General features: G+C 46.3%; 1 protein-coding gene across 1 annotated transcript; it reads right to left on the bottom strand.

The window, feature by feature from the left end:
• Window positions 1–798: 798 nt before the first annotated feature.
• Umod (uromodulin) lies at window positions 799–12,008 on the bottom strand. The gene is made up of 10 exons (XM_005063418.4): window positions 11,915–12,008; window positions 10,060–10,842; window positions 9,866–9,973; window positions 8,135–8,343; window positions 7,114–7,262; window positions 5,298–5,543; window positions 3,866–4,028; window positions 3,236–3,317; window positions 2,473–2,514; window positions 799–941 (listed from the first exon to the last, which is right to left on the bottom strand). Exons 1-10 carry the CDS (start codon window positions 12,006–12,008, stop codon window positions 880–882), a joined length of 1,938 nt encoding a protein of 645 aa, XP_005063475.1. The 3' UTR covers window positions 799–879.
• Window positions 12,009–12,353: the final 345 nt, after the last annotated feature.

Raw genomic sequence — 12,353 nt, 5'->3', positions numbered from 1 at the left:
GACCTAAGAAGGCAAGACACCTGTCATTGCTTCTACTTTCCTTCTCTAAGACCCGAGATTCCTGAAGGTAGGGACTGGCTCTGTCTCATTTCCCAATGTTTCTTAGCTCCCAGTGTAGGCCTAGAGCATTGAAGGTCTCAAAGTCCATTTGTGGAAAACAAAGTGTGCCCTGTGAGGGCATCACGGCTTCCCCATTGCAAATCATCAGCCACCTCCCATTGTCGGCTAAACTCCCTGTTTCTGGAGTCCCTGGCAGCCTTTGGAATTGCATATTAGGGCTCCAAGTCATGGCTTGTGCCTGCTTTGCTCACTGCCCATGTTTGCTGTTATATCCCCGGCATAACTTAGTAACTGGCACAGTAGCAGCTCAGCAAACATTTACTGAATGAAAGGATGGATTTATATATGAATGGATAGACTGGTGACATTCAGACACATTGTGTGCCTTATCTAAGGTAACACAGCAGAACACTTGTCCAGTTTCTTGGAGCAACTGTGAAGTCCATAAAGATAGATAAAGGGCCTGTTTTATTCCAACAGTGTGGTGCTCAGTACAATAGACAGTAGTCACAGTGGTTGTGTGCTCAGTAAATATTTGAATTAATGATTCCAAACACTGATGCTTTAAACTGATTATTATTGTTGTTATTATTATTTGAGGAGCTGGGGCTTTGTGTACAGATCCATCACAAGTCCCAATTGGAGAGAGAGCAGCATTGAAAAATATCAACTTGGTTTTGATAGTGAGGATTAAAGGGGGAGTAAGTGCAAGCTGGAGGCAGTGTGAGCTCCCTCTTCTACGGCTGGAAACCAGCATGCATCTCCTCTCCTGGCCGGCAGGAAGTGAGCTAGGAACCACACCAGGTTTCCTTCTGTCCATCAGTGAAACATCAGGGTCAAAGTGGCTGAGAGAAACAGAGGCAGCCAGATGCTCAGGAGTCCTAAAAGGAAAACAGTTACTGGGATACGGCAGGTGCTGGTGTACTTTTGTGTAAAGTAACACAAGACACTTTCCTACAGACTAGCAAAGAAGGAAGGTACCCTATCTGGATGAGGAAATTCAAAAAATGTGTCTACGCTGAGTGGGGAGATGGATAAAGGATCCATTCCATGCAGACTAGTCTGCAAAAGACAGTTACATCTCCTGCAGCACTTGGTGTGCACTCTCGTGTAATACCTAACACACCCAACCATCCTGGAGACCTGGAGGCTCGTCACAGAGGACATGCCTATGTCATGGGAGAACCATGACTTTACAGCTCTGAGCTCAGTGATCCAGAGCTCATGCCAAACACTAGGTCATCATAGCAGCCCTCTTAGACCCAGGTTCCACAAGCCAAGGAAAGCAATGGCTGTGTGGATTCAGTTTCCATCTGGAGTGTCAAGTAAGGCAGCCAGCATAAGAAGAAGACCACAAAAATGTCACCAGTTCCTGGATATTGTGTTTGATGCTTGAAGAAGGAGAAGGAGAAGGAGAAGAAGAAGAAGAAGAAGAAGAAGAAGAAGAAGAAGAAGAAGAAGAAGAAGAAGAAGAAGAAGAAGAAGAAGAAGAAGAAGAAGAAGAAGAAGAAGAAGAAGAAGAAGTTTCTTGTTTGTCTGGTATGCTCAGTACAGTACTAAGCTTGGTTCTTGGCAAATAATGGCCCTCAGCAAATGTTTGTGACCTGTGGGACAGCTCCTGAATGTGTTATAGATGAGCCTCAGCTTCATGAAGAGCCAAGAAAAGGATAGGTGTACATGTCCTTGGAGAACAAGTTTGTAATAAATATATGTGAATATCTGAGCAGCTAACATGCCTGCAGACAACTGCAGCTCTGTGTATATCTGTGTATAAAGACATGAACACATGTGATCTGTGTGTGCAAACACAAATGTGTGTGTGTGTAATGAGCATGTGTATATATGAACATTTATGATCTGTACGTACATATATGAGTATTGTGATGTGTTGCAGATATGAGTGTGTACAGTCTGTGCACAGATAGGAGTGTGTACGATCTGTGTGTAATGGGAAAGTGGGTGATCTACGTGCAAATGTGAGTATGTATGGTCTGTATGCCCATGAATATATGTGCAGATGTGAATATATGTGATCTGTGTGTATATGAGGGTCTGTGGTTTGTGTACAGACATGTATATGATCCCTGTGCACATGAGTGTGTGGGCAGATAGGAACAAGTATGCATACAGATATAAACGCATGTGGTATCTGTGTACAGATATGAACTTGTGTGCAAACATACCTGGGTACTGCATTCTCTCACGTTATTGGGTCTGTGTTCCCACACACTACTATGAGACAGCACAAATGTGTGTGTGAGTACAGCCAAGGTCCAGGCATTTCCAAGACAAATCACCTCTTGGCAGCTCAGGCTCTGAAGGCTAAGCCCTTCAGCCCACTAAGGCCCCCAGATAGAAGCCACAGAGGAGTATCATGGAGCAGATAACTATACAGAAAAGACCCAAACTTACTCAAGTTGCTGGAAGCAGCCTTGGACACCGAGGCCTGGATAGCTTTGGAAGAAACAGAAAGATCCATGAAAAGTGAGGCACATAACTTGCAAGGAGGCAGAAAAACTCCCTCAATCTTCTCTCTTGCAGCCAGGGTCATCTTTCTGAAGCCCAGATCTGGTCATACCACTCCCCTGCACTAGATCTTTATAGAGCCACACCCACATTGCTTTCAGAAAAAGACTCAAAACTTATCGGGATCTGCAAAGCCCCACAGGGCTAGCCTCGCCTATACCAGTTTATCCACCACCACTGGCCAAGCTTCCCTCAGTTCTCCTAACAGGCTGGCTTCTCCTTAGTCTTCCCCCATCACTAAGACTGGGTCCGGTTCCCTTGTCAGAATAGCTTCAAACTCTGTACACTTTCTTCCTGCACTTAAGGCAACTGCAGCTCTACACATCTAAATGATGCTATTTGGACGGTATTTCCCTACTGTTCTATAAGATCCAAGGCAGCGGGATCTGTTCTGTTTGTCACAAGATACTAAACCACAGTAAAGCATGTCTCAGCATGCATGAATGAATGAGTGAGTGTGTGAGTGAGTGAGTGAATGAATGAATAACTGCACTAGAACTGGTAAAAGAGGATGGCAGCTGATAGCCCACCTTACACCAGAGAATACACTGTTCCTCACTCTTCAGTTCCCAGTAAGACCTAAGAAGCCAGGCTCTGCCACCTTACCTTTCCCCCATTCAGGGACATATTAGAAGAATAGATCTCTCACCTTGCCGTGTGATGGGACCCAAGTTCAGGACACGGGTCTGATCTATGAAGTTCCCACTTCTAACCCTGGTACCAGAGCAGGTCTGTAGGGGAAGGGTGACACAGAGAATCACTCATACATAGAGAGGAAGTTTGCATGTGATCCTGGCGTGAGAAGTGGGCAGCCAGCTCAGAAGAGCATCCTCCTGGCTCATACTGGAGATAGGGGATCACATCCCAGCCCTACCCCTTACAGTGACTGTGGACAAGTCAGTTAGGTTCTCAGAGCTTTTTCAATTGAGAAAATGAGGTACTACCTCCCCTGGGGAATTTCTGTGAAGCTTGAATACGTTAAAACACCCAAGTTACACACAGCACTGAAGGTTTAAGCTCCTGTCATTGGGAAATAAGCTTGCAACTTGCAAATAAGGTCAATTTATCAGCCAAGACCCCTGAGATCGCCACCACTTCCTGACTTTCATGAAACCGAGGTGTCCCAACTGGTCTTGCCCACTCTGTTTTGCAGCTCTGCGCCCTTGTGTTAAAATAGGAAAACACCCCAGATGCATGTCTTCCTTTATGGCTTTGGCTAAATGTTTTGGTGATAGAGATGGGCATTCCCGCAGACTGTTGCAGTGGGGGCATGACTCACAGGTTTGCACTCTTCATTCACAGCGTCACACAGGTACACCTCGCAGTGCAGGTAGACAAGGTCGTAATTCCCTGCAAACCGGAACATCTGAACAGAAAATCGGCCCTGAGGGGACTCTCCATTCTCCATCACCTGAATAGTTGTATCCTCCGTACGTGGACATCTGAATGGGGAACATTAAGACATATGACTGGGGTTGGTGAAGCCAAGACTCTGGAGCTCTTCTTCCTGAGCTTAAATACCATGTTGTTGCCTTTTAGCTCTGTGACTTTGGGCAGCTCATTAGACCTCTCTGTGCCTCAAGTTCTCCATATGCATATGGGAGGAATGTCAAAAGACAATTGTGAGGATTAACTTAGTTTTTCAAAGTGCTTAGAACAGAGTGAGGGACACAGTAGGTGCAGTCTGTGTCTGGGCTAAATAAAAATGATAAAATTATTCAACTACAGAGTTGGAACAATTCAGAAGTCCATTCTCATTGCCAAGGAAATATATTCAAGAACAATTAACTGTTTTATGCTATCTAATATGTGCCTATAACAGCAGAAGCCAGGGAGTCCAGTCAGCCTCTGAACCTACTGAAGTGTGTACACCCATTAGTAATGCACATAGTGGCATCTAAACACAGCTGCTAAAGGAAACAAACCAACATGCAGAAGACGCTCACATGTGCACCGGGAATTCTGGGAAGTTTCTGCACCATGGGCTGCAAAGCCTCTCCCTCCCCCACTTCATTTGTCCAAGAAGCTTTTTCTCACGAATGCTCTGCATATTTCACTTGCATTTAATTGTCTGTCTTGCCTTTGGAATTTAAGTTGTCTGAGTCTAGAAGGTTTCATCTCTTCTCTTCACCATGGTACCCACAAAGTCTGGTACACAGCAAACTTTCAAAGTATCTGTTCAATTTACCTATGGCCCTTTAAGGACGAGACAGCACATCTGCACACTCCCAGTTTCAACTGCTCTTGGCTAGCCATGTCCATCGTCTACTCTTCCTAGTCAGGCCCTGGTTGCCTATTGCTCTAAGTCTGCCTTTCCATTAGATTTCATATGTATTCTAAGTCAGGGATGCCCACTTGGTCCTCCAGTGAACATATGCAACCTCATAAAAATGCACTATCTCAAGGAATACAGGGAAAACCAATTAAGATGAAGCACACCTCTTAAAATGTTAAAACATTTGGTATGTGCTTTATATACTTGCAAACATTCATTTGATAATGCATTATGTAATAAGATATAGGGAGAATTCTAATGAAATGGCACCTGAAAACTACTGGGTAGCATAGGAAGATCCCTGTATTCAGGGTAGGCCAGAATGCTAAATTTAAGCTAAAGGATCAGGAACATAAAAGTGTATTTTCTCTCATTAATTCTAAAGACATATCCCCAAGCCCCACCCATGGCCCCCAAGTAGAATCCACTGTTTTACCTGTCCTGGATAATGAAGTATTTCACAGGGTCTGTGGAGTTGCTACTGGGCGTGGCATAGCAGTTGGTCATTAGCAGGACAAACTGGGACAAGTCACCCCCATCCAGCATGGTGCCCACATACAGAAAAGCCTCCGTGGACAGCATCACGGAGGAGCCTTGGTAGGGCTGTGTGTAGGTAGGGCTCTGGAACAGTGCCATCCGCACGGTGAACATGCCTGTTCCACCCACACTGATGTTCAGGGCACTGCAGAGGGAAAAGATCTGTGAGAGGACCAGGTTGTGAACACTCACAGGGAGCTACCCTTGCAGACAGTTCCTTGCTGGAATCTGGCCATTTCATTCAGTAGCAGGACTACACCCCTCACCACTGTTTGGCAGCCTTCCATGAGCACTTGGAGGCGTGGGGTGTTGGATGGTGTTGGGGAGAAACCCTGTCTAACTGAGCAGGTCTCTGGTGGGACTCAGAATCTGCATCTCTAACAAGCTCCTGATGGCGTTGATGTTACAGATCCATAGACTGTATCTTGAGTCATATGTCAGGTGCCCCCTTCCTACCATCCTTCAAAATAGGATGAATTTTTGAGGGACCTGCCTGGACTTCTTGAGTTTCAACTTCAACAGTTAAAAAGAGATGAGCTGTCAGGAGCCTATGGACTTGAGCTCTGAGGATCTGTCAAGGTGTTCTTTCCAGTACCTACATCAGACTGGGGCTTATGGGTTGTTTCTAATCATGAACGTCACTGTCTTCTGATATCTCACTCTCTCATGGGAGAGAGAGAGAGAGAGAGAGAGAGAGAGAGAGAGAGAGAGAGAGAGAGAGAGAGAGAGAGATTGTATCATACAAAACAACTAACAATGCAGGGTTCCACTTCACAATAGAGAGCAGGCTGAAACTTCTTTGAGCCCCATAGAGGTTTGCCCATATACTTGCTGCTCTCTGGCACCTTGAAGGCAGGCCTAGGACATGGTTACATTTTTACAGGCCACTGCCTAGCCAAGAAATCTCCATCTGATAGCATGAAATGAGTAAGTGACACATACACACACATCAGTCTAGCACACTTCCTGAGTTTGCATCTTCTGAGGCTACTATTATTAGCCTCTTGTGAGATGTTTCCCATAAATAACTTAACATCACGTCTGTCATACAACAAATGCTCAATGAACACTAATGATTGCAACTGTTATCATTCCCCCTCATGAGCATCACTGGCCTGTGACTCATCAACTCAAAGACTTTCAACTTTATTTAGTAATGGGATTATTCTATTTTTTCACCAAAAATGGAAGGAGTTTCTCTGGTTTCCTCTCCAGCTACCTTTCCACCCAAACAAGGCATCTCTAAAGAACATGATCTGTAAATACCTCTTTAATCAGAGATCTTCAACTCAGAGAAGGGTGGAAGCTGAGATCTAAATATAAGATATGATTACCCAGAATCCCCCCAGAAGCAGGGTCACCTAATCCTTTTCAAAAATCCCTTTTGCAGAACATCATTGTCCTAAGAAAGGTCATGCAAGCATTGTTAAAGCCCCTTGGCAAATGAGGACAACAGTTAGACGGTTGTTATGGGTCACCCAGCTATCCAGTTAATATATAGCAGAGCCTGGGTTGGAATCATCTGGGTTCTGGGATTCCTCGCTAGGTGTCCCCACTAAAGAATCCTGCTTCTCAGAATCCAAATCCAGCTCCCACTTGTCTGGAAAGCTGATGATCTCATGTCTGAGGGGCTGAGGGGCTGAGAGACTGAGAGGCTGAGGGGCTGAGGAACAGAGGGTTGAAGCCTGAGTACTGGAGGTCATTGATGGTCACACCTGACCATGGGTTGTAAGGAGGTCTTCAGGCTGACTTTCATGTCCAATGGGTAAGAGCATTCAAAGTTGATTCTGATGTTGACATCACGGATGATGATCTCCTTTGCTAGGTAGAGGGTGTTGCTGTAGGTGGCATGGGTTTCATTCGTCTGCAGTGGGTAAAGAGGAGTAGGATAAAGGGACATGAGACCCTATGCAGGGTTTTATAGCCAATGAGTTTGTCGATGGACTCCGGAAAGCTGTCCTCCCAGTCTCTGTGTTAGAATAGCAGTGACTTTAGGGGCAGATGTCATGTTCCAAGCACTGAGCTTCATTGTCCTCCTGCATCATTCTACCAATGCTTCCAATGGCCTAAAGAGGTAGGATTGCTGAATCCCTGCTTCATGGATGAAGGGGTCCAGAGTTTCTGAGAACTGAGGATGCCCATGCAGAGCATTGGATCTATAAAACCTTAATGGTAGCATGGATTCTCCATAAAAACTGGACTAGCTTCAAAAGTGCAATCCAAACTGAAAATCATATGCAAGCTATCACTAATCATATGCAAGGCATCAGTAATTTCATTTCACATTGTCCTTGACAATGGCAATTTCTTCATTCCTTCCTTTCCCTTTGCTCCTCCCCATTTTTCTTTCCAGGGATGAGGGAGGCAGCATTTAATGGCTGATCTCCACAGAGGCCTCTGGAGGTGAGGCTTTTCTTGGGATTCCTGGACACAGACAGGCTTGTTTCTGGCCCCAGTATTAGCCTTAGTTGTTACAAGCCATCAGTGGTGGCCTAATCCTTCCTTTCCCATCTTTAGAATGGGGAGTCATCCTTATAGATCAAGCTCACACAAGACACATGGATTAATTTAATCCTGGCATCCCTAAAGAGAAGCAGAATTCCCTCCGTGTTCAAGTGTTGAAGTTAGTTAGTCAGGGATCAAACAACTCACTGGTAGATCACACGAGATGTGTACTTGGGACTTAAATAGACACCAACCACTCCAACCCTGATGTCACCACAGGCAAGAACTCACCCTCAACACTGTCCCACAGAGGCCATCCTGGACAGGGGTCACCACAGACACCCAGTCTCTTTCACCCTTCTCATTGAAGCCTGAGCACTGGTTGTCACTCAGGTACATGAAGACCTTCATAAAGCCCAGACTCTGCAGCTGGCATTTGCTGAGGGACATCTTGATGTCATTGGTCCCACACTCTAGCCAGTGCTCCAGTTGGGAGACATCTGAAAAGGCCAGGGACAACAGGATTAGAAGCCTATTCCTCCACTGCCAGGCATGTCCTCAGGGACCCAGCATGGTTGCTGGCCTGACCACCAGACGGTGGCATTTAAGATGCCTTGGGCTAATCACAGTCTCCTCTCAGACAAAATTGAATTATAAACATCACTGCGTGGGTCCAGCCACCAACCATCCAGCTCCATGTTCCCTTAAGAGTGAATTGTATACAAAATTTAAGGTCGTCTGGGGGCCTTTCACTGGCCCAGCATTAAACAACATTGAACCCAGATGAGAGAAAAAAAGCATTGATTGCCATTCTTTAGCATCCTTGCTACACATAGGTGCCAGTCCCCTCCCCCACTGGCAGTGATTCTGATGATATATGCTGGTTAGTTTCCCTCTTAGAAGAAGAGCAGGCTCAGGGTTTGAAGTAGGCAATATTTTTCAAGTATTTGGGGCCTGGTGTGGTGGCTCAGCCGATAAAGGTGTTTGCTGACAAGCTTTACAACCTGAGTTCAGTCCCTAGGACCTATATGATAGAAAAACAGAACCAAGTCCCACAATTGTACTCCAATCTCCACAAATGTGCCATGACTCTTGAGCCCCTCCTCACATATCACACACACACACACACACACACACACACACACACACTCACAATTTTTGAAGTTTTTCTTAGTTTTTCATTTTTAGTGTTAAGTATTTTGCTGAAGCACTACACATCTATAGAAGTGTAATGGCTTCCTTTCCATTGGTTCCTTTTTACTGTTAACTTTGTGAGGTGTTGCTTGCAAATGCAGCATGGCCACCCACACCCTGAATCAAGCTCAAGGAAGTAACCCCACAAATTGGAGAAGAATGTGTTCATTATAGCATTCACTACATATATAGTACTCAGATACAAACAGAATCAGACCATCATCAGGACACGTCTGGAAAAGATTTAGTTGTCCTCAATGGCACCAGGAAGAAACAGGCCAAGAGAAGACCAGTACCATGCCCAGCATCCCAAGCTGGCCCCAGGACTGCTGAAGTTAGTTTCTGATGTTCCAAGTGGCTCTGTAGCTTCTGGTTACCTGGTGAGCCTGCCATGGTGTGGGGTCCTCAAAAAGAAGGAACTAGGGGGCCGGAGAGATGGCTCAGCAGTTAAGAGCACTATCTGCTCTTCCAGTGGACCCAGGTTCAATTCCCACATGGTAGCTCATAACTATCTGTAACCCCTGCTCCAGGGGATTTGACACCCTCACACAGACATGCATGCAAGGTAAAACACCAGTGTAAATAATATACAAATAAATAAATTATAAAAGAAAAATAACCAAGGAAGGAACTAGGAAGGAAGAGGTCCCCAGTCCCTAGTCTCTGGGAGCTTTGGAGCCAATTGAGAAGCCCCAAACAGCCCAGACTATTAGTGACCTTTCCTTCTCACTGATTGAATATTTGTCCTTTAGTCACAGGCCCACACAAACATAAGCCTCACTCCTAAGCACTGATCATTTTCTCCACAAATATCCCTGTGGGTCTCACCTGTGATGTTGATGTCCTGTTTACACTGGCAGCGCCATCTACCGTTATCCGATATACAGTCCTCGTCTACCCCACACTCTTCACAAGTCCCCTCCACGGAGGTAGGATCTGCAATATTACCAAGACATACATAGTCAACAGCTTGTGCCTCAAGACTCCCGCAGACTAAGGATGTAGGGCTTTGCTCATCTCACCTGTGCAGTAAGCCAGATTGCACTCAGGGGGCGCTGTCAGGTTGTAAACATAGTAGCCACCTGTGCAGGCCTTCACCTGGATCTGTGTGGACCACAGACAGCAGTGGCCACTCCAGTGAGCACAGACCGTGCGGCTCACGATGCCTTCTCTGCTCGAAGGATGCGAACCATTGAGCCACATGGGTGCAGCCGTGTTGCATCGCAAGGTCGGCACACAGGTCTCAGTCATCCTCACACCACCCTGGCCTGTGAATCGGTACCAGCCATACAGACCTGAGTCACAGGAATATCCAGCACCGTACTCCGTGCTGCGCCAGTACTCAGCCAGGGTCTCATGCACATTGCAGGGGTCCTCACAGACCGGTGCCCCATCCGGGCCCTGGGGCAAGCAGTCCAGCCCTGGTCCACAGGAGCCCGGGGAGCACGCACAGTGCCTGCCATCCCCTTCATAGCCCTTGGGACACACGCACGAGTAGTTGCCCTCCGTGTTGACACAGGCGGCCAGGGCATGGCAGTCATTGAGCCCCAACTCTGTGCATTCATCCACATCAGTGCAGCCCAGCTCAGGTGTCAGACGGAAGCCAACGAGGCAGGTGCACTCATAGGAACCCAGTGTGTTCACACAGATGCTGTTGTTAGAGCAGTTGTGAGCTTGAGGGACGGCACACTCATCCACGTCCTCACACGCCAGCCCATTACCAGTGAAGCCCGTCTGGCAGGAGCATGTCGTGACCACTCCATCCACCATGCAGGTGGCATTGCTGTGGCATTCAGAACACTTTCCTGCAGACAGAATAGCCCAACTTCAAAACCCTGGGCAGCTGGGCAGATGTCTCAGCACAGACTCTTCCTAGTTTCTCAAAGGACTTGTTACCTTACTGACACCTTTGAAACCCACCCACCCACCCTGCCTCCCCTGAGTAGACTCTTCATCTAGTTAAGCATGACCTTCCCTTTGCCTTCTTTTAACATGTCCACATTGTCACATCCATGAGCATAACACATAATATTCTTGATATTTGTGGAGGACGTGTGGTTAAGCTGCCACCCCTTCCCAGCCATTTGTCCCTTCTGCTCAGGTCCTCTTCTCTTCCTGTGCAGCCTTCACCTCCTGCCCAGTGTCCCTTCTCTCTGAAGACTGTTCTCAGACTATTTGACAGGACACTCACTCCCATTCAACAGTGAAAAGAAAAGAACTGTTGTTTAGTGTTCCTTACTTACTGCGTGTCTGACACAAGGATCTGCAGTTGTCATTCTGAACCTTACTTACCAGTGGCCCCGTTTTAATTTATCTTTATTCACAGGCATGAACGTTGAGATTCAGAAGGAGTAGGTTCCTCACAAGTTGCCAAACATGATGCACATGACCACAGAACATGTTCTTTAACCATAACCCCACAATTATATTTACTGCGGCTCCAGAGTACTCCAGGATAGAAGCCCCATGGAATGATCCCACACTTAAAGGAGAGGTGCCTGTGAGCCGTTGGGGATGTTGAAATCTCCTAATGGATCTGGGCATATTTGTGACTTTACAGTGAATTGCAGGAAAAATTCCGAGATGTTCTAACCCTTTTCCCCAACACCAGCATCACCCAATCTGGTTATTAATTCAAAGTCTTGAGCCCCTTGTCAGACATATTAAAACCAGAATTTTCATCTTAGCAAAACTTCCAAGTTAGTTCTGGGCACATTACAATCCACAAAATGGGCTTAGAATAAAGATCATGTTCAAGTGGGCTAAAAGAGGGATTGAGATTGCTTAATCTTAATTAAGGATTTGCCTATTAAAGCACAGGAAACAGTACTACATACACATGCACACATACACATGCACATATGCATGCACTCTTACTTGCTTCTGATGAGTCACTGGCTCCAGCTACAGTAGACCAAGGGGTTACCACCATTACCACCAGTATCCAGGGCAAAGAGAACAGCCGCCTCATTCTTCCTGTTCGTCCCTCTGTTTCTGGTCCTGGAAACACCTGCCCAAAGGTAATGGTGGGTTATGTGTTTTCCCCTGTGTTTCTGATGCCTGAAATCCTGAGAACAGGCCCGAGTGAGGCACCTGTGTGAGCTAACGCCCCTCCCCGCAGACAGAAGGGATGCTTCTGTTGTGCACCATTTATACGGATCGGGAAGCAACATCTGTATAGATCACGAGACACCATTCATATGGGTCAGGAAAAGTGCCGTGCTGCAGCTCTAGCTTTGGTTGGCTTCTGAAGCCTCTGTGGACACTCCCCTTTTCCTTACCTATGACCCATACCTATCTACCCAAGCTCCATGTA

Source organism: Mesocricetus auratus, unplaced genomic scaffold (assembly GCF_017639785.1).
Source record: "Mesocricetus auratus isolate SY011 unplaced genomic scaffold, BCM_Maur_2.0 Super-Scaffold_4256, whole genome shotgun sequence".
NCBI lineage: Eukaryota > Metazoa > Chordata > Mammalia > Rodentia > Cricetidae > Mesocricetus > Mesocricetus auratus.
This window is presented reverse-complemented; position numbering and strand designations above follow the sequence as displayed.

Bases quoted from the DNA above. Each gene is read 5' to 3' on its own strand.
- Umod (XM_005063418.4), bottom strand. From the start codon at position 12,008: ATGAGGCGGCTGTTCTCTTTGCCCTGGATACTGGTGGTAATGGTGGTA. The intron at 7,263-8,134 runs GTGAGTTCTTGC...TACCCACTGCAG, and splicing joins TCTGTGGGACAGTGTTGAGG to ACGAATGAAACCCATGCCAC. The intron at 4,029-5,297 runs GTAAAACAGTGG...TTCCCCATTCAG, and splicing joins TACTTCATTATCCAGGACAG to ATGTCCACGTACGGAGGATA.